Source organism: Myotis davidii, unplaced genomic scaffold (genome assembly GCF_000327345.1).
Source record: "Myotis davidii unplaced genomic scaffold, ASM32734v1 scaffold142, whole genome shotgun sequence".
Taxonomy (NCBI): domain Eukaryota; kingdom Metazoa; phylum Chordata; class Mammalia; order Chiroptera; family Vespertilionidae; genus Myotis; species Myotis davidii.
In genome coordinates, this window is record NW_006294400.1 from 3,179,041 (window position 1) to 3,203,660 (window position 24,620).

Genomic DNA, 24,620 nt, shown 5'->3' on the forward strand with positions numbered 1-24,620 from the left:
TCCCTTTCAGGGGACATGGCCAGTTAGTCCTGGACCTGCCTTCCTCCCCTGCCGGGTCGGGGAAGCGGGGGATTTCCTCTGTCAGCTGAAGACTAGATTTAGATATCCATCGTGCCGAGGTGTCAACACCCTCCCGATTATTGGCAGTTGCACGACCTACCAGCTCGTAATTAAACTCCTGCCTGGTCCTGCAGAAGAGATCGCTGCGGGTTGGCCATCCTCTGCGTAAACTATGAAAGTAGATACAGTCTGGTTGTATATTTGGGCATGTTATGTTTTTGCAGTTTAGTAATTGAGTGTCGCAGTTAGGTTAATCATTTTTAGGACTTCAGTGGCATCGAGGGGCAGAAAGGACACAGATCACACTGAAATTCCTCCGTGGAAGAAAAAACTTTAAATATAGAAGGATTTGTTAGTTGCCTAGAGAAGGCTATGAGGCAGTGGTTCTCAAAGTCTGGTGCATATTAGCATTGCCTAGGGAGTTTACCTAAAATGCAGTTACTGTCCTAGCTGGTTTTTCTCAGTGGTTAGAGCATTGACCTATGGACTGAAGGGTCGTGGGTTCAATTCTAGTCAAGGACACGTACTTCGGGTTGCAGGCTCGAGGCCAGGGCATGTGCAGGCGGCAACCAATCAATGTGTCTCTCTCACATTAATGTTTCTCTCTTTCTCTCTCTCTGTCTCTCCCCCTCCCTTCCACTCTCTAAAAATCAATGGGGGGAAAATATCCTCATGTGAGGATAAATAAAAATGCAGTTACCCACTGCCCACCCCAGTAGGTTCTGATTTGGTAACTTGGAGTATAACTTAAGCATCTGTGTTTTTTTTAATATATTTTATTGATTTTTTTTTACAGAGAGGAAGGGAGAGGAGAGGGATAGAGAGTCAGAAACATCAAGTAGAGAGAAACATCGATCAGCTGCCTCCTGCACACCCCCTACTGGGGATGTGCCCGCAACCAAGGTACATGCCCTTGACCAGAATTGAACCTGGGATCCTTCAGTCTGCAGGCCGACGCTCTATCCACTGAGCCAAACCGGTTAGGGCTTAAGCATTTAATTTTTGTTGTTCCCCTTTTTACCAGTGTCCACTAAATTTGAGAACAATGTTATAAGGAATGATAAGAGATGTAAAGGCCCACAATGTTTATAATGTGGTTCCAGGTTTTGAGCTAATACTGACTAAACAGGGGCCTGAAGAGCACAGAGCCCCTGCAGGGGCCTGTAGGCTGGGCACATGCCGCACAGCCTCGTTTATGGATGGGCATGTCACTGTTCCATCCGTTCCACTTGTGCTGGGCTGCATAGTCTTCTCTTTCAATTCATTGGCTACAGCTTGGCAAGAAGGGAGAACTTAGTGGTATAGGGCAGTAGTCGGCAAACTCATTAGTCAACAGAGCCAAATATCAACAGTACAACGACTGAAATTTCTTTTGAGAGCCAAATTTTTTAAACTTAAACTATTTAGGTAGGTACATTGTTATTAACTTAATTAGGGGACTCCTAAGCTAGCCTTAGCTAAAAACGTCCTCAATCTGATTGAGGTACGTTCACTGAGGTCGACCCCTTCCAACTCTCCCATCCACACTCGTCTTGTATACTTGTTTCGTCTATCTCCTTTCGTTCATCCTCTCTATATGTCCGCCCCCCACTTCTTCTAACGCCACTTCTTCAAAATAGACTTGCCCAGGCCGAAAACCGACTTCTCCGCATGGGCCACGAAGTTTCACTCACACTATACGTGTGCGCCCACACGTGGTATTTTGTGGAAGAGCCACATTCAAGGGGCCAAAGAGCCGCATGGGGCTCGCGAGCCGCGGTTTGCCGACCACTGGTATAGGGGGTAAGGAGGAAGGCCAAGCCCACCCTCCTTCCCACCATTCCAGTGAGGCCTTGACTGCGATGACTGCCGGAAGGGGCTGGTGAAAATATTGCCTGCTGCTCTTGGGCCCTTGCCCCAGGGCTCCTCATTGATGTTTCTAGCTCTCTCTTCCTCTCCTTTCCTCTTTGAAATCAATAATATATATATATTTAAAAAAGGAAGATTCTCTCTTTGTCTTTAGTGTTTTGCGTTTTGATTATGTGTCTTGGTGTGGGCTTCTTTGAATTCTCATACTGTTTGGGACTCTGCACTTGTAAGTCTTCTTCCTTTATGGTTAGGGAAATTTTCTATCATTTTTCCAAATAGGTTTTCAATTTCTTGCTCTCTCTTTTTTCCTTCTGGCACTCCCAAGATGCGAATGTTGGTATGCTTGAAGTTGTCCCAGAGGCTCCTTACACTGTCTTCATTTGGGAGATTTTTTTTTCTTTTTGCTCTTCTGTTCGGTTCCTTATAGTTCAGATCACTAAAGAAAATTCTTGAAAGTTACAGGCTTACAGAATAGATCTCAGACTCGTCGGCATAGCCTTCACAGACATTGACACGCCAGGCTCATAGCCCATAACTTCCCATCCCGAAATGTGCTTTTGCTGTTCCACGCTGCCTGGAATGTACCTGCAACCTGGCCGTCCAACTCACATTCACTTCCATTACCTGTGCCCAGCCACTCATTCTTCAAGATCCAGCTCAATGCCAGGCTCTCCCTCTGCCAGGAGTTGTGCCCACTGCTGGTAACGCACCTCCCACACTGTGCTGTACTATGTGGGGTCTGCCCCTCTGTCCCACCCCTCTCCATGCTGCACTGATGGGCCCAGGACCTGGTTTCTGTATCCTCAGGCCCCAGCACAGTGCCTGCAGAGGTGTCCTCGGGGAATGTCTGCTGTCTTGAAATTGAACTGCATGAGGCCAGAATTTAGAAACCCAAAGTTATTCAACATAATCTATGTTAAAGTGCCCAAACAAAGATGTATGAAATGTATCGGCTTGATGCTGGCTTTTTTATGATTTCCAGTATCTTCATCAAATTAATTCAGTGAGTTAATCTATAAAAAGTTCATCTTCAAGACCATCATCAGACCACAGAATTAATCTACTGAACTGCTGCTGCTTTTTTTAAAGGATTAATGGTAACCCTTTTTATCTTTTGTGTCTGTTGAACCTTAGAAAAAAGTTATTTTAACAGCACTAAAGAAATGAAAGTCACTATATTTCATAAGTTTAGCCTGTGATTTTTATCAGCATAGTGATGTATGTTTGTAGCTGAGTTTACATCAAAAATTATTCTTAGGGCCTTCTTGAATGAATTATGGCAGAGAGAGAGAGTCTAGAAGTAGATAAGGTTTTTGATTTCTGCAATATATTTCCTTTTTCATGTTTTTATCTCCTGTAACACAAGTGTCTTGCTGAAGACTAGAATGTGTGACCAACTAAAATAATTTCGTTGTGAACACAGAGCGAACGTGTTATTAAACAGCCTTCTTCACAAAAAGGGAGGATAATGAAGTTGTTCCTGGTCTTACTTGAGACGTGTTTGTCAGGATTTTGAACAAAAAAAGAAATGATTTTTAAAAACCTTCAAATATGGCCAGTTTGCAGTGTTTATTGAGAAAGCTGCTGTCAAACCATTAATTTGGTCGTCATAAGGAACACAACTCAAGTTTAATGGATGCCATATCCGAAAAGTGTGCGGACAGCTGACTTGGCAGAGGGACTGAGCATTAGCACCTGCAGTGAAACGCATAATTCCGTCCATTGTGGGCCAGAGGGACCAGGCCCCTGAGCCAGGCTCCATAACGAGCAGCTCTGAGGCTCTTTCCCACCTGACTTCTCCCTCAGGCCGTGCTCTCGGAGGGAAGGTTTGGTGCGCTGTCCCTGGAACTGAATGACTAAATGGATACACGCCTTTTTAAAAATTGGACGTGTAAACATGGACTCTTAAAAGACTTAGTTGAGGAAGTCTGGGTCTCAGAAGTGCAGAAATTAAGAATAATTTCCGCCTTCCTAGACTTAAAAAAAAAAATAGCATTTGCTGCCATGGTTATTCACATCAGTGATTGCTCAGAGTTTGCCACTCCTAAGGGTATCCTTTGCTGTTTTGAAGGATGTCACAAACCTCTAAGAGAGGGATTAATTTTAACTGAACAAAAATGTGTATGGCACCTAGGAAAGGAGACTGTTTCCATACCAGAAGCTACCATGGTTAAATGATCTGAGAGAAATAACTCTCCATTGTCACACAGGTCTCGCCTAGGCTTGAAATACAGTAGGCTCTCTCTTTAAGTGCTTGCCTCGAATTCCAACACTGAAACAAAGGCAAGGGACCTACCTTCCTGGGAAACTAGCGCCCATCTGAGACTCTCAGCTGTATTCAAACAAAGTACCAGGCTCGGCCAGGCCAGGTCTGCTTTTCTCATAAAAAGGTTGTGCAGGTTCAGTCTTTAAAGGAAGCAGCCTGTCATTAAGAAATTGGATTTAAACCTTAATAAAGTAGCTGTCGTCTATATAGCTGAAAAGAGCTCTGTATCTCAATTAAATATAGATAATATAAAATCTTAAGGAAGCAACATAATAGAGGTAACCTGATTACATTCTCTTGCAATAGTATAATTTAAAGGAAATCTGATTCTGCTGATGCTGGTTATGTTGGTGGGGGATTATTGGTTTGGGGTTTGTTTGTTTATTGGTTTGTTTTTGTCCGAAATACTGTTTGGCTACAGGGTAGGAACTCTGGGATTGAGTTAATACAACTGTGGGAGACTGGTCAGCCCCCCTCATGAATAGAATCTGTGGAATATTTGCAATGAGATTCAGTTAAGGTTGTGAGTTAAATGAGCTGGGCTTATTGGTGACCTCCTGCTTAAATGAATCTTTCTTTTCATAAGTACTTGACAAGATCTGTAAAGTAGTGTATTTAATTTACTAATTAAATTAAAGCTCCTGAATAATGATTTGTCCACATTGATTTGGCTTAAATAGAAAAGATCAGCATTGTTGTGATCTTCAGGAACCTTAATAGCCAAACCAGTTCGACACAAAGGCCTCTTGTGTTTTATAGGTCAGAATTACATAGGTAAGCCGGGCTGTAATTGAATTGCCTGCACTGCGCCCTGCAGTTGCAGATTTCCTGTGCCTTCCTGTCCCATTGTTGCACTGGGGCTTAAGAGAATGTTAACGCGGTAATAGGCACAGGGCCTTCCCCATTATACGTCTCGCTATCGAGCGGTTCTGCATGACTAGTTAAAGAAGATGGCAAGAAGATTAATGAAAGCAAGGCTAATACAGAAGGGGCTACTTTCGCAAGACTTCTATCGAGGAGATATTAGAGCTGAACCGGAGCTTGGCTTTTTCTTTATCCTGTGACCTTTGAACCTGCCTTACTGTTGAGAGCTGCCAGGGAAGTCGACATTTTGATTGATGTTGGTACACGAGTCAGTCTTTCCCATTGAATTCCACATCTGCACGAAAATAGCTTTTCCAGCAGAATTCATACTGGCGAGAAGTGATAGCCAAATTGATGGCTGAAATGCTTTTATGTAGTTTTCATTTAAGCCTAAAGATATTTGATCTTTTAATTCAGTATCCAGTTTTCATAGCTTATAAGCATTCACTTATATGTCCTTAATGGGTTCATCAACTCATAGCGGGGGGAAAAAAAAAACACCAAACAGTATTAAGAGCGTTCAAAGGTTTGCAGAGCTCCAAGGAGGCTTTATGGGGGAGTAAAAGCAGTCATCAAACAAGCCTTTCACCACCGTCCTTAAAAGAAGAAAAATCAGTCTGAGGGGCCAGGCAAACTGACTTTAAGGTTTTTGCAAATTAAGCTAAGTGTCTGTTTTTAGAAAACTATAGATGGGGAAGTCTGAAATCTTGCCTGTGTACCCCACCTGAGTCCCAGCTCAGAGGTTCCCTTGACCTACCCAGATGCTGGGTTCCCTTACCTTGACCTTGGGACACTAGCATTCCATCTGAAGGGGATTGTCATGTTCTGCATATAAGACAGCCCTGTGTTCTTGCTAATTCTGTTACCTTGCTTGTGGAGCTGCAGGCCACTAGTGGGGGGAGGGGGGATGCGCGTGCGCCCTCAGTCCCCTCTCCTAGCAAAGAGTTGGCAGGACTCAGGTTTTGTTACTGAAATTGACTTGGGTACACCCGAGCCCATGCACTGAATTTTCTGACCACCTGGTTCCTCTTCTCCCTATTTGACAAGAGTAGCTCTAGCAGAGAAAATACATGCACATACACACCAATGTGACAGGTATTCCTGTTCCTAAAGGAGGAGGTACCCAGGAATTTTGTCATATTTAAATTCTCAGGAGAATACATAAAAGGGAAATGAGGGAGATGTTGGCTAGCGCTGAATATAAGAGCTGCACCTGAGGTGGGTGGGTGGCTGGCCATGGCTATGCACGTGCACGTGGCGGCAAACTGTAGGCCCCAGTAAGTAGGGCACTTGCATTTATACTCACCTGGACCTGTAGCCCAGAGAAGCTACAGCCCAGCCTCAGGCTCTGTCGGTTCCCAGGACGTCCCGGCACTTCTAACATTAGGTGGGCAAGCTATGTTGTGTTGTTATTCTCTGACAAGGACTTACTTCCTAAGTTCCAGATCAAGTACGGTAAGTACTGCTCGATTACAGAGCACGATGGACACGAACATATTAAATGCCCCAGTTATTGAATTGCCTTTTCATAAAAGTACTCTGGAGCACAATCAGGAGCAGGCAGTGCCTCATCCTTTTAACAGATATGTTTCCTAGCCCTATTAAAAGGGGTCTTCATCTATCCTGTCAAAGGGAGTCTGCTGGGGTTTTTTAGTTTAATTACACTCCCCAATTAAAACTCCTTGCTGCATGTGGATGCGCCTCTCCTTGGGCCTGAGTGGATATGACATTTACAAGGCTCGCCTTTCAAGCAGACAATAGTGTGATTGATGAGGTGCACGTTCAGTGAAGGAGGCGAGTGCCGGTGGAAGTGCTGCTTAGTGCATTTTGATTTATTTATCATCTTCTTCCAAAACAAGGCAGCTGCTGGGAGATGGGTTTAGGCAACCGGGGAGGCCACCTCAATTTTTCCAAGTGCATGGAAGGAAAAGACCTGGAGTGTGCCACGGGATAAAGGTGGAGAAAACATGTAAGCTTGGGGCCAGCTTGCATCATCTGATGTCAGGCTGCATCCTGCAGTTTTTTGACTCAGTTTGGTTTCCAGTAACCTCAAGCTGCAGCCTGTGCTTCAGGGGACATTTCTCTGGGGCTGGATAACATTGGCCAGGCCCCTGTAAACTCAGCTCGTGGGAGCCAACCCAGCACGTGTCCGGTTGACGGACCTGTTCATTAACTGGCACCTGACGTTTGCACTAGGCGTGCCTGTGTGCGCTCCCAGCCGCTTCCTCCAGAAGTTCAGCAGCCTCTGTCCAGGGGCTGCAGTCAGTGCCCGGTGACTCTTAACTCGGCCTGGGCCTTTGGAGCATTTAGAAGTTGCTTCTGGAACGTGGGATTGTGCAAGAGCAAGGGGGGCTCTTCAGCAAATAGGGAGGCACAATGGAGAACATCTCGAGGTTGTAGTGAAAGGCAAGCCCAGCCCCTTGTTCTTAACCAGCTCTTGCTGTTGGCCCTCAGCATGTGATAGATGCGACCAGTGTGCTTGTCTCTAACTTCTGGAGAAGAGTGTTTGGCACAGTGTGTCGTCTCTGGAAGGTCAGCACTCTGAATTTAGGAGGCGGGGGATTCTTCTCTGAGCCCCACACAGATGATAAGAACACCTCCCGGCCCTGGCTGGTTTGGCTCAGTGGACAGAGCGTTGGCCGGCGGACTGACGGGTCCAAGGTTCGATTCGGTCAAGGGGACATGCCCGGGTTGCAGGCTCGATCCCCAGTGGGAGTGTGCAGGAGGCAGCTGATGGATGATTCTCTCTCATCATTGATGTTTCTATCTCTCTCCCTCTCCCTTCCTCTCTGAAATCAATAAAAATATTTAAAAAAATAAAACAAAACTGTTTAAAAAAATAAAAGAATATTCCTCCTCACCCTCCCCCCCCCCCATATTCATTATCAGGTGCTACAGTTGCTCCCTAGGGGCTGTTGGGAGCATGTTTGCCAACTGTGTAACATGTAGAATGTCTGTGTTTGTGATCAGGATTGGCTAGTGGGTTTTCTTACATTTCCTATAAACTTTCCTCATTTTTCCATAGGACTTATTAATAAACAAGAAAGAATTTACTTGCCTTGAACAGAATATCGGTATTTGTTAGAATAGAAAACATTTTTGAGGTATCAACTTTTTTCCCTCCTTGGGAGAAGCATTCTTTTTCCTTATTAAGTTTTCCCTTAATTGTTGACCTGGGCCTATGGACCCATAATAACAAAACTTATCTGGGTATAATGGAAAATTTGCATATTTACACATTTTTCTAGATTTGTATTACCATTTCCTCAAACTCTTTTTTTCTTCATTTTAACTTCAGAAGAGATCCTAATTGAGAAGAGGGTAAAGGCAGGGACTGTTTTCTGCGGAAAAACTCCATGTGAAAGATTTCTCAGCTGGATAAATGATGGGGGAAATCTGTTTCCCTTGCCTCCTGCCAAGCTCCAAATTGTGTTTTCATAATAAATAAATGGAGTGCTTAGATTTTAAGTTATTCTTATAGGCATGGAAAAAGTAAGCCATTCTTTCATTAAAATCAAAATGTGTTTTGCTTACAAGACTCCCGTAGGCTACTTCCAGGACAGGGTAACTGCTAACAGATTAGCCCTTCTATCATAAATGACTAGAAAACACGCAGCACAAGACTATGAGCCCTGAGAGAAGGGAAACGGATGAGGTGAGACCTCCCATCACTCCAGCTTTCTCCCAGGGTTTCCCAAGGAGAGTGCGGCAGGCTGGGGGAGTCAGGAGGCAGAGGTCAGAGTTGGGGGAGGCTGAAGCCACTGAAATTTGCAAAATAAAGTATGGAGGAGGGAGCTACACTGAAAGCTATAGAACAGGCCCTTACACCCTGGTCTGTGTACTCAGCTGTGCATCCTAGAGTGGGACCTCACAGGGCTGGTCAGAGGACAACCACTGGGGTGCTATAAAGTGAGTTCTGGCCAACCAGAGCGGAACATCCGGGCATTTGGTAGTGACTCCAGAAAGGCCACATCGTAGGAGTATCACTAAACTAGCCCCGTATTAAAGATTGCTTCAATCTTTGCCTAATAAAGCTTTAAACGGAGTCTTGAAAGGAGCAAACTGATCCAGAAGTAAATTAACTGTCTTCCAGAACTAAGCCCTATACTTTTTAAAGGATGAAAACAAAATGCAGACACCCCACAATGTAATGTGTATAGTGTCCAGCATTCAATCAAAAATTACTAAACAAAGAAACAAGAAAATGTGTCCTGTAACCAGGAGAAAAATCAATCAGTAGAAACAGAGCCAGAAATGGCAGAGATGATAGAATTAGCAGATAATTACAGTAAGTCTTCAATTAATGTTGTCAGTAGGTTCTTGGAAACTGCAACTTTAAGCAAAATGATGCATAATGAAGCCAGTTTTACCATAGACTAGTTGATATAAACAAACGTTAAGTTCCCAAAGCATATTTCTGGTCACAAAAACATCACCAAACTTCTAAAGACCCAAAATACTTCTAGTGTTAAACACTGAAGTAAATGTGAACTATATATACTAGTACATTTAAGAAAGATTACTAAAAACAAGATAATTACTTCCCAATCTGTTTATTCCAGTTCAGCCTTTCAGGTGGCCAGTTCCTATCCCAGCAGCTCAGGGCCCAAGGCAGAAACCAGTACCGGACAGGATGTCCTTCCGTTGCAGGGCACACTCACGCCCCATACTCAGACAACCAGGGAACCTAATGTGCTTTCCTTGCAGATACGGGAGGAAAGCAGTGTACCTGGAGAAAACCCATGCAGACATGGGGAGAACATACAGACTCCACACAGACAGTGGCCTCAAGCCAGGAATCAATTTTTTTTTCTCATCAACATTAATGAAACAATGTTGAACAAAATGATGTTATTCAGTGACCTGATGTACTTTAAAATAGGTAATATAAATGTGTTCAAACCTTTAAAGGAAAACAAGAACTCAAAAAGAAGAAAAATGGAAACTATTAAAAAAGAACCAAATGAAAATTCTAGAGTTGAGAAATACGGTGCCTGAATCAAAAAATTCACTGATGGGAGCAGATTAGGAATATTCATTTAAAAGGTCGGTGTACTACCTATTGTGGCATAATAAATTGCTCCAAACTTGGTGGCTTAAAACAACAACATTTATTATCTCACCGTTTTGTGATCAGGAATCCAGCACAGCTTAGCTGGGTCCTGTGGCTCAGGGCCTCTCACAAGACTGCAGCCAAGGTGTCATTCAGGGACACAGCCTCTCAGGGTGCAGTCAGGTAGGATCTGCTTCCCAGCTCTCTGAGTGGTTGCTGGCAGTTTATTTCCTTGTGAGCACCCTTAGTTCTTTGTCACTTGGGCCTTTCTATAGGGAAGCTCATGAGGTGGCACACAGCTGGCTTCCCCAAAGAAGCCAAGAGCAGGAGAGTACTAGCAAGAAAGAAGTCACAATTGTTTGTAACCAGTCTCAGCAGTAACATCACATGCAGCTGAAGTGCTTATGGTATATCATGATGTCCTCAGGGTTGCAAAACACTCTGTGTTGCCACAAAACAGCTGCACACTGCCTACTACTGTGCTGAGTTCCCGGACTGCTTTTTAATAGTTTTGCTTTGTTTCATTTTTGGTCAACTCTAGTCAGTTTTCACTTCCCATTGTCTTTATTAAGTTATGTCGTTCTTCTAATTTTCTGCATTTAATATCGTTTAGAAGAAGACCAGATAAACAAGCATAGCTGAAAATGTGTTAAAAGTCCTATAGACTCTGAGTCAGAGATAGGGACACTCTTCCATCAAAAAAGAAAGAAGTTTGAGTGCGTTGGCTTCAAGCCAGTGGCAGAAGGGAGAATGTAAAGCTCTATCATTCATATGTAACTTTGAGTACGTATGTAACTTCTTTGAGCCCCGATTCCTCATTTATAAACTGGGAATAATATCTGCCGCATGGAGTTGTTGCTAGAATAAAATCAACAATCCTAGAATTTTATAATAAACTAGAGGCCCGGTGCATGAAATTTGTGCATGGGAGTGGAGGGGGGGTCCCTCAGCCCAGCCTGCGCTTTCTCACAATCCGGGACCCCTCGGGGGACATCCCTTTCGCAAATTGGGAGGCTGCATGCAGCAGTGACCATACTTTTCATACAGGTGAAAGGCATCTTGCCGATGTATGGGCAGCTGCATTTTTTTGCTTAACAAAGTCATGATATACCGTAAGCACTTTTGCTGCATGTGGAAATAGAAAACTTGTCCATGAAAAAGCACTTGTGTGATTGTCGGAAGATGAACAAGCCATTTATATCATGGAACACCATTTCTATTGAGAGAACAAGTGACAAGTTGTGATCATTCAAATCTTAGTATTTAGCAGGCATTTTCTTGAAAATGAAGGAAGTGATGTCACTTTGATGCCAGTGATGAAATTCAAGCTTTCAGGTGACAATTAGAAGTTTGGGAAACTTGTATACATCACTGTGAGGTTGGCTCCTCGTTGCTTACTTTTCCGATGAGGTCAGCGGTGATATTAATGAATGTGATTTTCTCATGTTGTCTAGTGAAATGTGCCAACATTTGGAAACCTGCATAACTCAGCGGACCAGTATTTCCCAGCCTGCTGCCTGATGCTACAAAATGATGCAAGCGTAAAAATGCATTCGAAGTGCACAACGGCGATGAATTTTAATGCAACAGAATACAAGTTTATTAACATGGTTTTTAGATTCCACATTACAAGTAATCTTTAAGAAACTAACATTTATCAAGTTTGGTGTGGCATCAAAGGAATATTTGAAAATAAGAGTTTAAAATATACCTCCCTTTCCAAACATATCTCTCTCTCTCTGAGGCTGGCATTTCTTCATATGCTTCAGCCAAAACAGTATATCACAATGCTCAAATGCAGAAACAGATAGGATAATCCAGATGTTTCCTGTTAAACCAAATATTAAAGAGATTTCAAAAATATAAAGTAATGCCCCTAGCTGGTTTAGCACAGTGGATAGAGTGTCAGCCCGAGGTCTGAAGTGTCCTGAGTTCAATTTCGGTCAAGGGTATGTACCTCAGTTGCAGGTTTGATCCTGGCCTTGGTTGGGTGCCTTTCTTTGTCATTTTAGTATTTAGCAGACATTTTCTTGAAAATGGGAGGCAACCAATTGATGTGTCTCTCTCACATGATGTTTCTCTCTGTCTCTCCCCCTCCCTTCCACCCTCTCTAAAAATCAATGGAAAAAAAATACCCTTGGGTAAAGATTAACAAAACAAACCAAAATATATACAGTAATGCCACATTCTCATTAAACTTTAGGGAAATATAAGGGTTTTCTATTAACCCCTTCCCCAACAATTTTTTTGTTAAAAACGTTTCTTTTTCAGACTAATTTTTTTATTTTGGTTCTATATAGAATTTTTGATGCTGGTTATGAAAACAGTTTGTAACTCGTCTTCCTATAAACCATATTTTTTTACCATATTTTCTTAGTATACTCATCGACGACTGAAAAAGAACATTTTGTGAAAACGAGTATACATGTTTCTGCCGGGGAAGGGGTTAAAAATACATTTTCATGTTAACTTATAACGGTTTATTATCTTTAATGAATTAATAAATATTTTTAAAACTTCTCAGTTTTAGATCAATAGGGCTTTAGGCAAAGGTGGGCTGCAGGTTCCATTGGGAAGCCCCGGCCCTGACCGGTCAGTGCCAGGTAGTCAGTGAGCTGCCAGGTTATGTTCGAAGGAGCCTCCCTTCAAACAGTCATCCCTGCCCATTTGCAGGGCAAACCTGGGAGCGTTTCTCTTAGCAGGAGTGTATAAGCCGCTGTCCCTCTTTGCTTGCCGTCCCGTCGTGTGGTAATAGCCCCTGTAGAATAGCCACTCCCTGAATTGACCAGGGAACCCGTTTTTTTCAGCAGACCCTCTTGTTTAAGAAGATAAATTACAGCACAAAAGCTCAACTGTCTCCCCTTCTGACATTTGTGCAACTAATTAGTTTCTGCTGTTACATTCCATCTTCTCTTTCCCGTTGGAAAAAACGTAAACATAAATACATTTTTACATACTCAGACTCCCATTCGGTTTTCAGAAGCAGGTGCGGTTCCAGTGTCTGCCCTGAGCATGTGACCAGGGCCTTGACGCCACATTTGATACCCCATTGTGTGGCACTTACTCCCACGGCACTGTATCTGCTCAAAGAAGGCCCAATTAAAAACAGAATCTTTAAAATAATGATTTTATCTTCAATTGTCAGTTCCAACCCAGTTGTAAGAATGATCGCCACCACGCACTGAGTCCCCGCTGTGTCCAAGCGCCATGTGCGGTGCCTGACCACGCTGCGCCTCCTCCACTGCCCGCCAGCCTGGCTCCTGGGGTCCAATGCCAAGGGGACCAGCCAAGTGGGGTTTTCTTCATGACTGACTCCAGGGCACATGCTTCCCCTCAAGCAGCCCAATTTCCAAACAAAGTTAACAATCCAGGCAAAATAATTGGAACTAATTGGAATATTAGACTTAGCATTTTCTTTTTTAATGTATTTTTACTGATTTCAGAGAGGAAGGAAGAGAGAGAGAAACATCAATGATGAGAGAGAATCATTGATCGGCTGCAGCTTGCACGCCCCACACTGGGGATCGAGCCCTCAACCCAGGCATGTGCCCTTGATCAGAATTGAACCCAGGAGCATTAAGTCCACAGGCTGACCCTCTATCCACCTAGCCAAACCAGCTAGGGCTTAGCATTTTCTTTTAAGTCATATTGATATGTAATTTTTTTTTCTTAGCTGACATATTTACAGACAGTTGGCCCCTGTGGCTTGCCCCTCCCTATGAAATCTGCTGGTGCTCTTTGAATTTTCAAGGGTAACCTGCCCACTTCTAATTCCCTCTGACACCCAGGGCCGGTGCCCTGCGGGCTGCAGTTGAGGGGTCATTTGACCCCTCTTCCTCCCTTACCTGAGGGGAGCCTTGAGGTGCCTTAGGCCGATAGGTGTTTGATAAGACTTTCCTTGTTCTGTGTTCTTACTCTGTTCATTGGGGGTCGAAATGCCAGTGATTCCTTATTCCCAGACACCTCTGATGGGAATTTACCATGTAGCGTAAATTACTCATGTTTATTGATATATTCGTTTCCAGCAAGAGATCAATTAACTTGTTATAATTTAATATATAAGTTTTAGATTGGGTGACACTATGCAAGTGTAAATTCTGCTTACTAACTGATATTCTATATAATAAAAGGCTAATATGCAAATCAACCAAATGGTGGGACAACCGGTCGCTATGACACGCATTGACCACCAGGGGACAGACGCTCAATGCAGGAGCTGCCCCCTGGTGGTCAGTGTGCTCCCACAGGGGGTGCACTGCTCAGCCAGAAGCCAGGCTCATGGCTGGCAAGTGCAATGGCGGGAGCAGGCTTCAGACATCCCCCGAAGGGCACAGGCCTGGCTGAGAGACACCCCCTCTCCCCCCCCCGTGATGAATGTCGTGCACCGGGCCTCTAGTTCTATCATAAAAGTCTCCCCAAGTCCTGCCAACGTTCCCTTCTCATAGCTCTCAAGTCAGTCCCTTTCTCAGCAACCTTTTTGACCCCGTTCAGCTCAAAACCGAATCCACACCTACCTGGTGGCCAGGGCGCTGTCCCCCCGTCTCCAAGTCCTGGGGAGCGAGGGTGACCATCCAGAAGCACAATTTGACCATTTACTTCATTGCCCATCTTACAACCAACCCACTAGTGCGTTCCTCAGCTGGCGAATCTGGCATCCCCAGCCCTTGGTACCTGCCCTGAGTCACCTGGCTGTCTGCTATACACGATCCTCCTGTATAGCTGTACATTCTGTACATGCTGCCTCCTGCCCCTGTACATTCATCCACACTCCTCCCTTACCCTTTTCCACCCCCACCTTTACCCAGCTGACCCCCACCAGGCCAGCTGCCTCCACCCAGTGTCTCCACAGCAGACCCTTGTACTAGCTCGTGTCCCTGGCAGAGCCTGAATTCAGTAAAACTGCCCTTCTGGCCCCAAGCAAAACCGAGATCCCTGGAGTGAGTCGACTGGTATGTGACAAACATGGCTGTGATGTGAGCCTGAGCTTGTGCACTGGGGCTCTCCCTCGAAATGCCCCCCACAGGGCAAGGGGCAGCCTCTGCTTGGGGTCCCATCACACCTTCACCCAGTCACTAACCCGGTGGCTCTGTGATAGCCACCATGGGGCTGCTTCATTGAAATTCAAACACAAGCACCCCAGGTGACCTCTCGGCTCTCACAGCCACATGAATGCTTTCACTGGGAAGGCAGATAAGTCAGAGGCTTCAGAGAGCTGGTGGGGGTGGGACGCATCATTCCTGTCCACCTCACTTTCCCTAGGGGCCCGAGTGAGCACTGGGGACAGGCCAGGGACACACAGCAAAAACAGAAGGTGGTATGTTGGTGCTCTCCGGGCTTCGGTGGGCAGCCTTTCAGGAGGCCTGATTTACGATGATTTCTTCTGTTTTTTCATGTGACTGTCAGGCAGGCGAACCTTGGGCCTCCCCTCTGAGCTCACATGGAGACGGTGTCAGGGCTTCCTTCCATCAGCGCCTCCCAGGCCCGTGCAAACTGCACGCCACATGTGCCGTGTGTAGATCCAGCTCTGACCAGAGCCGGGTGGGTTTGTCGCGGTGTCTCAGTCATTCAGGTGAAACCTGCTCTGGCAGCTTGAGGGTTGGCTTTGTCAGTGACGAGTGGGAGCAGGTGGTGTAGACAGTCCGTGAGATCGCTTATCAGAGTGGTCAGTGAACCCCGAAGCTCCGGGTCTGCCGGCCTCCCTGAGACCTGCTGGTCCTTTGTAGCCCCAGGCCCTGGAGTCTGTGTCTGCCATGGCCAGGTGTCAGCAGCCAGGCCTCCTAGAGGGGTGTCTGTTTGTCCTTCACAGCCTGTGCCCTTCATAGACGGTTCTGCTTGCTCACAGCATGGCCAGCAGAGGTGGCCGCCCTGTTCTGCCTCAGCGATATGACCAGGACTCTTGTCCAAGGTGGGCCTGTGAAGGTCCAGGAGCGCCCACGCGTGCGTGCAGCTACATCCGTAGGAGGTCCACTTTCTGACCAGAAACAAGGAACTTAGTGTGAACAGAATGATTAGCTTCCGGCTAAGAATTCTGACAATTTAGTGCCACCATTTAGAATCAGGCTAAATTTGTCAAGTGACTGAAAGTGAGGTTTTTCAGAAATTATTAGCTAATTTTTTCCATAGAGAATTTATAGTCACAATTAGTATATCATGATGTTTCCAGCAGCTCAACTTTTCTGGCCACATATGTGCAACATATATCAGTTTATTTTTGGAGATCTGAAGAATTACCTACTGTAAATAAAGTCCCCAAGAAAATTTCTCCGGGAAAGAGGTGAACTTACGGTAATATGGGTGATATATTATTAATTAATAACTATGACCAGCGCTGTTTCAATTAAAAGGACAACGGATGAGAAGGCCTAATTGCAGGAAATGCTGAATTCGAGTCCTATCAGCGGGGAGTCTGCAGCAGACTGGGCAAGGCTGCTTCTGAGGCCTCGATGTCAGATGTTTCAAACTAGCCTAAGGAAAAGGGACTTTCTCCGTAAGAAAGCGGGGCCACATGGGGGCTCCCAGAACCCCAGGACAGCGTGTGCTGATGGGACAGGGACAGCTTCCCATTGGACTGAGGCGGCCTGGCATCTATGTCTCAGTGTGGAGGAGGTAATTTGATTGGCACGTGTGCCCCGAAGTACAGGCATGGGGAGTGCAGACAGGGCTGTGGGCGACCATACGTACGGTGTGGGAGTCACATGGGAAGTGTGCCGAGAAGAGTAGCTATGGAACCTTGCTCAAGGAGGTACCAGTTGAGCCAAGTCCCCAGGATGGCAGGCTTTCTCCAGATGGGTCACCGCGAGATCCCAGGCCTGGGCAGGTGGGGTGTGCGGTGGGCTGGCCTGTGGCATGTGAGGGCAGTGGCATGAGAGAAGGCTGAGCCAGGAGGCGGGCTCAGAAATGGCGTGGCTGTTCTGCAGGTGACGGGGAAGGGGTGAGAGAACTTGGATCTGGGGCAGTTCAGAGGTTCGGACCCCGGAGGTCGGCCTGCTTTGGCCGTGTCTAGGGCAGCCCTCCCCCTGCCTGCCCCCCGGGCCACACATCCTTCCAGGGGGAAATGGCCGAGGCCATGGGAGCAGCTTCCTTGCAGGGTCACAAGCCCACGGCTCCCCTCCCAGCAGGAGCCAGGGCCGTGGAGAAGGCTCATAATGGCATTACTATCAGCCTTTCTCCTTCCTGTTGCTCATTTCTTTTACTTCAAGCACAGTTATTTTTAGAGTAATAATTTGGAGGTAATTGGCCTTCTACCTCAAAAATACCACCTTTTCCATGAAATTATTGTGTGGAAGAGGTTCTGTTACGCCTTCCTAATGTGATGTTGCCCTGAACACAATCCAGAGTGAAAAGGATCTCACTAGCCGTTTGATTTGATATTTTTATTTTTTTTACTGTCCGTTTCTCCCCGGCCTGTAATGAGAAAAATGAACTACTGTCAAGAGTAGTTGCTGCACAGCCTCCACTTGCTCTCACTTGATCTGGATTGATGGGAAAATCAGTGGGGTCTCCCCTGTAGGTAACCCCTCAACACTGTTTTTTCTCTCTCCAGGTCACGCAATATTTAAACTCACGTATCTAAGCAATCATGACTATAAACACCTCTACTTCGAATCTGACGCTGCTACCGTCAATGAAATCATGCTCAAGGTGAGTGTCCTCGCCCCGGCACTAGCTGAGCAGGGTTGGCTTCTGCTGGGCGGTTCTCAGGCCTGGCAGCATGCCCTTCACCCCTCAGTCCACGCACGCACCGCAGTTCAGCTCCCCTCTACCCACTCAGCCAAAGCAGGACGCCCCTCGGCTCCCTCCTAGCCCCCCAGGAATCCTGATTCTTCATGTACTTACTTATCCTTGTTAGGCACCATTTCTTTCCTTCCACCCATTGCCAGAAGCCCCTTGAGGCTCCTGGAGCAGACTCTAAGGAAACAGTTATTATTTGAAGACACCTTACTGTACCCAAGGTAATTCTAGCAGCCCGTTCAAAACACACACAACTCGGTGCTAGAATTGGATGTCACCACCGCTCAGCACGGCCCGCTGAGCATCGTGGCAAGCCAGGCCAGGGCTTGAGGTGCTGCGGGGCCGACGCAGTCCTGCCCTCGGAGCGCTTCCTCTGTCGAGGGCACGGACATTACACATTGAAACTATCAGCAGCCAGTGAGGGGCAGAGGGGCAGGGCCCACACAGTGTGGCTGGGAGGCTGTACCGGGCCTGTGTGGAGCAGAGGAATCAGGAGGGGCAGGCCACACAGAGCCTCCCAAAGCCATCGGGCTGGGAAAGGCTGCCCCAGGGGCTTGTTGGTTCAGGAGCCGAGGGAGGGCCCGAGGTGAGTGTTTCTAAGAGGCTCCCAGGTGCTGAGGCCGCTGCCCTGGACTAGTGGTTCTCAGACTTCCAAACAGAATCCTTTCCGCAGACGGATTCATGTGTAGTTGATCAGATAGAGGGAAAAGAGTTGCTTTGACAGAGCAGGTCTTAAAGCCAGAGGGGCTCCAGGTTGTGAGATGCATTGCCTCTGGGCGCCTCAGTTTCCCTGCCTGTGAAGTGGGATCATGGCAGCTGCACTGCCCCACACCACACAGGCCTGTGAGAACAAATCCAATGAGATGCGATAAACCCAGTTAGATGGTCACTCAATCTCTTCCTGAGAGTGGAATCATCAAGTGATAATAATCAAACGCAGCAAAGATCCACCAAGGGCCCGCGCAGTGCGGGGCCGGGCCAGCACTCACCCACCGTTCCATGGAACCTTCACAGCTCCGTGGGCAGCGATGCCTGAGGTTCCCACACTCGAGGTGAAAGGGGAAGAAAGGCACTTACCCAGGGCCATGGCTGGCAAAGCCAGAACTGGACCCCACGTTCCAGACCTTGTGCTCCTAAACCCGCAGAGTGTGCAGACTTAGGGAGCTGAGTGGGGATTTCAACGGAATGGAATTGTTTTACAGAAAGATGCTGAGGCAGAGTCCTCGTGGCTGCAAGGTTTCCACAAGTGGTAGATGAGGATTAAAAAGATGCTGCTGGGGGGTGGGGGGGTGCGGGGAAGGGACAGGAGCCGAGACAGAGTCAGACTGTCAGTTGCGGGGAAGGCCAGCAGGATCACAGTTCCCCCCTCACCCCACCCGGGCCCAGGCCGCGGAGACAGCACCTGCCGGATGCTTAGAACCAGCGAGCTAAGAGTTACTTGCCATATTGTCACCGACGGCACGGGGAACTTGTGCAGAGTACTCAGGGCCTAGGTAACGAAATATTCCATTACCCTGTCAGGGCTGGGCCTTTTTTATAGCCAGCATTAAAATATTCAAGACTTGAGAAGGATTCTAGTAAAATTATAATCCTGTGTTTGACATCAAATAATTTTCACAACAGCAGATTGATGACAGAAACACAGGTTTATGACTTCAGTATGAGACCGTGGAAGAGCAAGTGCAGAGAAATCATCTCACAGGACCAAATGCTCCCCGAAGCAGATGCTTTCCTGCACAATCCCCGAGGCCCATCGCCGCCCCTAAAATGTCTGCTTTCATATCAATTGTTTGCAGAAATACTGCCTCCTGCACGAGACTCGGGGAGAGTCACGCGTGCTCAGGCCTGATTAGTTCGAGAGCTAAGGGCCACGGTCCCGGCGAAAGATTACATTTCACTCCTCCCGTCTCTGACTTTTATAGCAATTTGAATACTTAGCCTTATGGCCGTCCCCATGGGGTCTGCGTGAGCTTCGCATCAGCACCCACCGACTGCGGCCCCGGCCCTGTCCAGTCATTTCGCAGAAACGTTTCCATCAGAGGCTCTTCAGGGCTCAGTCTTAGGCACGAATAATCCCTGTGGTGGTTCTAGAATCCAGGTGTTTTGCATAAAATGAGCGCTTTCGACTGAAACTGAAGGAGGAAACAAGGGCCAGAGGCTGATGTCAAAGAAACTATGATGAACAGGCAACTCTCCATCCAGTTATGTTTTCTTACTGTGTTTTCCCTGTGCAGAAACCTTAATGTCTCCCATTTACTGAGCAGCAACTGCATACGCACGATCTCCTTCAGCCTTCACAACTGTTCTGCAGTGTGGACGCTATTTATCCCCATTTTATAGATGAGGAGAGAGAGGCCCAGGGCCACAGAGCGCAGGAGGGCGGAGCGTCAGCTGGGTGCAGGCGGAGGCGCTCCTGAGCCCACCTTCCCGGCCGGGGAGGTAACTGAGCTGAGCCGCGTGTGGTCCCTGGTTCTGCAGGCCCGCAGATGAATCTCAGAGGAAGCATTGGTCTCTTCAAATCGGGTTCTTCTCGTGATCGAGTGATGGAGGCTGTGGCTTTATTGGCCATGAAAACTCCCTATATTTTTATGCCTCGAGCTGTAAAATGCATTGAAAGTGAAACACTCTATAGTGCATAAAATTGTGCAAGTTTTAAGCCACAGCATATTAACCAGCTAATGGCAGACCAAAGGGCGTTTTTATCTTTTGATTATTACATTAATCTTCCATTAAAATTATCTATGTGATTATCACAAAGCACTGAAGATAACAAATTTAGGAAATAGTTGGCTACTTAAGGATCATCTGGAAATGCTTCTGTCAGGTTGTATGTGCCAAAGACACACTGGAAACACTAGTTTGGCTGAGTGTGCAAACGATAGAATGCAAAGATGCTCTCATTAAGAATGATAAAACCTTATTTCCACACACTGTCTGGAGCGTCCCGATCGTCAGCCGGCCCTGCGGCCTCATGATTTATTGCTCTCAGCTGGTAACTTGGCGAGGCAGTGGGCCAAGCGTGTCAGGCCTTCTGTACGCACACCCCAGCCTTTAATGCCTGCTGCTGGCGACTATCAGAGCAGAAAGTTTGGAAGGAACAGTGTCGAAGCCTCAGCCCCCTGTGAGGTGTGCCGTCCTCGCTGCCTCCCCGCTCTGGGTGGAGGACGCGTGGCCCTCAGCGGAGAATCAACAGGTGGTGGCTGGTTTCTGTACCCAAAAGTACCCAGGTTTCTAGTCATAACTTTATATATTTGAGAGTGAAGAGAAATGGTGTTTGCTCACAAAGAGCTCCAGCCAGAGGAGCTGGGGGCAGTGGGAGGAGTGGTGTCAGGGCGTGAGGGGGAGGGGGTGCCTCTGAAGAGGTGGGGCCTGGAGAACCGGAAGGTCTGTCAGTCGAGGGCCTGGCACTCACCCCACCCCAGATCCTGGCCCAGAGGCTAGCGTTGTGACCTTGAGGCGGTGTCATTACTGCTCCGCGCCTCGGCTTTCCCGTCTGCGCGTTGGGGGTGATGACGGCCTCCCACTCACGAGGCTTTTTAATCCTTGAAAAGCACCCAGCCCTGCTGCTGCCCAGTAAAGGGCTGGGCCTCGCCGCTGGGCGAAGTCTGCTCACGGCACCACTGCCCTTCCCAGGCTCCTCCCACCTCACCTTGACCGCCACCGAGCCTGTGCCGTTCCAGGGACACCCCTCCCTGCGTTCCTCTGCTGTGCCTAATGCCCGTGGTCCTCCCCTGGCCCTTGTAAGCCCCACACTCCTCGTTCTCTCTCCAACCCCAGCTCCCGCTCCCCCTGCAGGCCTGCCTGCCGCACCTCCCGGCAGTCGCCCCTTCCTGGGTGCTCCCCTCTGTCAGCTGTCACTGTCAGGCTAGTGGACACAGACCTTGAACCAGGCATGGGCCAGGCTCAGGCCTGGCAGATGCTGGCGACCGTGACGGCATGTGTGTCAGCCCCCCAGCAGGTGGTGGGTCCGCGTGTGGGGAGATAAAAGGGCCCGAGAGCAGCAGCGGGCAGAAGGCCGAGCTCCTTGTCCGAGCCGTAAGCGGGCAGGCTGCCGGCGGGCACGTCACCGTGGCGTTCTCAGCCCTGCTCCCGCTTGGCCCTGCCCTCTGCGTGGTCCCGGTCAGTGCCACCCTCCTCCCTGAGCCTCGCTTTCCTGCTCTCAGATGAGCCCTTGCTCTGGGGGCTTGTGAGTGTGAATGAAGCACCATCGTTGGGAGCTCTGCACCTGCCTGGGCGGAGAGGGGGCGGGCGGGGGAGGTAGGGACTGAATGGAGAGCCTTGATTTGGTTTGGTTTTCATTCCTACAACGTTCTCATCCTTCAGACAAGGCAAGTGGGGCTCTGGGAAGTTATGTGCAAGCCTAGGGCTGCACAGCAGGCGAGCAGCCGAGCCAGGAAGCAGTGCACAGCCTTCTGGGAGGCAGCACATGTGAGCACGCAGGCTCTGTGGTCGGAAAAGCCTCCGCTGACCGGCGGGCAGGCCGGGCCAGCACTGTCCTCTCCAGGCCTGTGTCTCCCAGCCTGCCGGCTGCTGCGACCCTGGACCCCAAGCACAGGGGCCCCTGAGGGCACCGCCAGAGGCCCTCTGTCGCCCTGGGTGTGACGGGCTGTGTCCTCTTGCTTCCAGGTCAACTACATCCTGGAGTCACGAGCTAGCACGGCCCGGGCGGACTATTTTGCTCAAAAACAAAGAAAACTGAACAGACGCACGAGCTTCAGCTTCCAGAAGGAGAAGAAATCAGGGCAGCAGTGACAATGGCCTCCAGCCTCAATCTGCTCCGGAGCTCAGAGCTGCGCCAGGGCCAGCTGGCCAGCGCCCACCTGTCCTGCAGTCCTTAGGGCAGGGCTGGGGGGCTCCTGGGGCAGGGCTGGCACCTTAGGACGGGGCTGGGGGCATTTCCCCGGGCCGCCCGAGTAGCAGCGGCTTTAAGTAGCAGTGCCCAGGCCGGCGACCCAGAGGAGCCACCGCTGCCCGCCCCCCTCACTGCCCGCCCGCCGAGATGTACATAGCCATGCCCACACATTTCCTTACAACTTGATCAAATTTCTTGAAGAACAAAAATGTACATTTCTTTTTCCTTTTAATAAACAGGTGTCCTCTTTCTTACGGTTGGTATGACGGACCATTCTTTGGGGCAGAGGATTGATTATGTTATTCGCTTTAAAATCTGTTCCCATATTGAACAGGCAGATTGGAAAAGCCGTGGCTCGATTTCTCAGAAGAAATGTTTAGGGCTTAGTCAATAGTTTTAACTCTGCCATTTGTTTAAATGAGCGCAGAGCTCTGAGGACAGTCTCTCACTAAGGTCAGGAAGGGGACCTAGGGGTGTGTGTCCGCGGCGGCGCCATTTCCCCTCAGCAGCCTCTCCCCCAGCTCGGCCCAGCACCTCGGACCTCAGGGGGAGCCGGGGGCGAGGGAGCCGGGCTTCAGGTTATGCTCGGCTCCCGCCAGGAGTGGTCTCCATCCTTAAGTAGCAAGTGTCCATTTCAACTAGCGATAGGCCTGCCTGTGGGTTTTCCTGGCGCTTCCCCGCCTGGGAGGCCTCGGTTCCCTTCCTCCCTGTCCTCACAGCCAGGCGAGGAGCTGCTCTCCCCCACATCGGGGAGCAGTGAGCAGACGTGGGGCCCAGGGCGGGAGGCACAGCCGCCTGGCCACACTGATGCTTCTGCGGTCTTACCCCCTCCGGGTCCCCCCGCACCCACCCCAGGCCCAGGGACCAGGTGTTGCATTGAGGACCTGCCTTTCAAACACTTTTTTAAATTGTCCAGCGAGAGATGTGACCAAAACAGCATCTCAAAGTGGAGTGTGTTTCTTTGCACAGGGGTCATTTTAATGAATTCCTCTTTCCTTCTGAGGTTTGCTCAGCCAACAGAAGCAGCCTTTTCTAATGTCTTCCACCCCCAGAAACAAAAACAAATACTATTTGTAGCTTGCTATCTGTATTTGAATTTTCAGCAGTTTTATATTTAGATATCTTTGAAAAATGTAAATGACTAATTTGGTCATTAAATCCTGTGACATATTCAACATTAAAATAAAAGTCGTCTACGTGTCATCTTTGCGTCTTGCTTCGAATCCTGGAAGTCCAAGTACCTCGTCCTGAGACAGTGACCACGGTGACCACCTGGTGCCAGTGGGTGTGGAACCGAGCGTCTGGGAAACCACCGGGGCCTCCTTCACACCGAGCAAGACAGGGCGGCCCTCTGCACTCACCGGACGTTGAAATCATCGCCTCCTTCCGTTACCAGATCGGCACCCTCCTCGTATGGTGAGTACAGCACACACGCAGTTCACATGAAACATGTCCACGGGAGGGACCATTTAAGGGGAACCCTAACCACCACCCAAGTCGACCGAACATCAAGACTGTTTACGTTCCGCTCCCTGGGGGCATCCGAGGATGGGGAGGGGCTGTGTGTGCGGGCTCCGTGGCTGCAACCGTCCCAGCTCCTCTGCTCACCAGCCTCATGACCTGTGGGTAAGTGGTTAACTTCCCTGCGCCTCAGTGTCCAGGTCTGTAAAATGGGCTGGAAATGCCTACTTCTCCCAGCTGGAATCAAAACCGAGTGAGACGGTGCGTGCTCAGTGCCTGGGCAGCAGGACGTGACATCTGTCCCTTCACTTAGTCCCGTTGCCTGGATGCCACGTGCTCCCCAGTGGGTCCCTCTCCATGGGAGACCCAGCTGTGCCGAGCTGTCCCCTCGAATTTCAGACCAGCTTCCTCCGTGCCCAGGGAGGAGGGCACACAGGAGCCAGGCCATGGCCCTCTGCCTTGGGGACAAACAGCTTGACTGGAGG

The 24,620-nt window shown here is 48.4% G+C and overlaps 1 protein-coding gene across 5 annotated transcripts in view; it reads left to right on the forward strand.

Moving 5' to 3' along the window:
• MAPKAP1 (mitogen-activated protein kinase associated protein 1) overlaps positions 1-23,693 on the forward strand; it is a 162,728-nt gene extending 139,035 nt beyond the window's left edge. For 3 of the 5 annotated variants that reach the window (XM_006768560.2, XM_015567077.1, XM_006768561.2), the window contains 2 exons: positions 17,635-17,732; positions 22,449-23,693. In XM_006768560.2, coding sequence (XP_006768623.1) covers positions 17,635-17,732; positions 22,449-22,574 — 224 coding nt within the window. In that variant the 3' untranslated portion in view covers positions 22,575-23,693. Of the gene's footprint in view, positions 1-11,545; positions 11,778-17,634; positions 17,733-17,940; positions 18,088-22,448 lie in introns of those variants that run through there. The other 2 variants (XM_015567076.1, XM_015567078.1) reach the window with 2 other exon arrangements.
• The last annotated feature ends 927 nt before the right edge of the window (positions 23,694-24,620 follow it).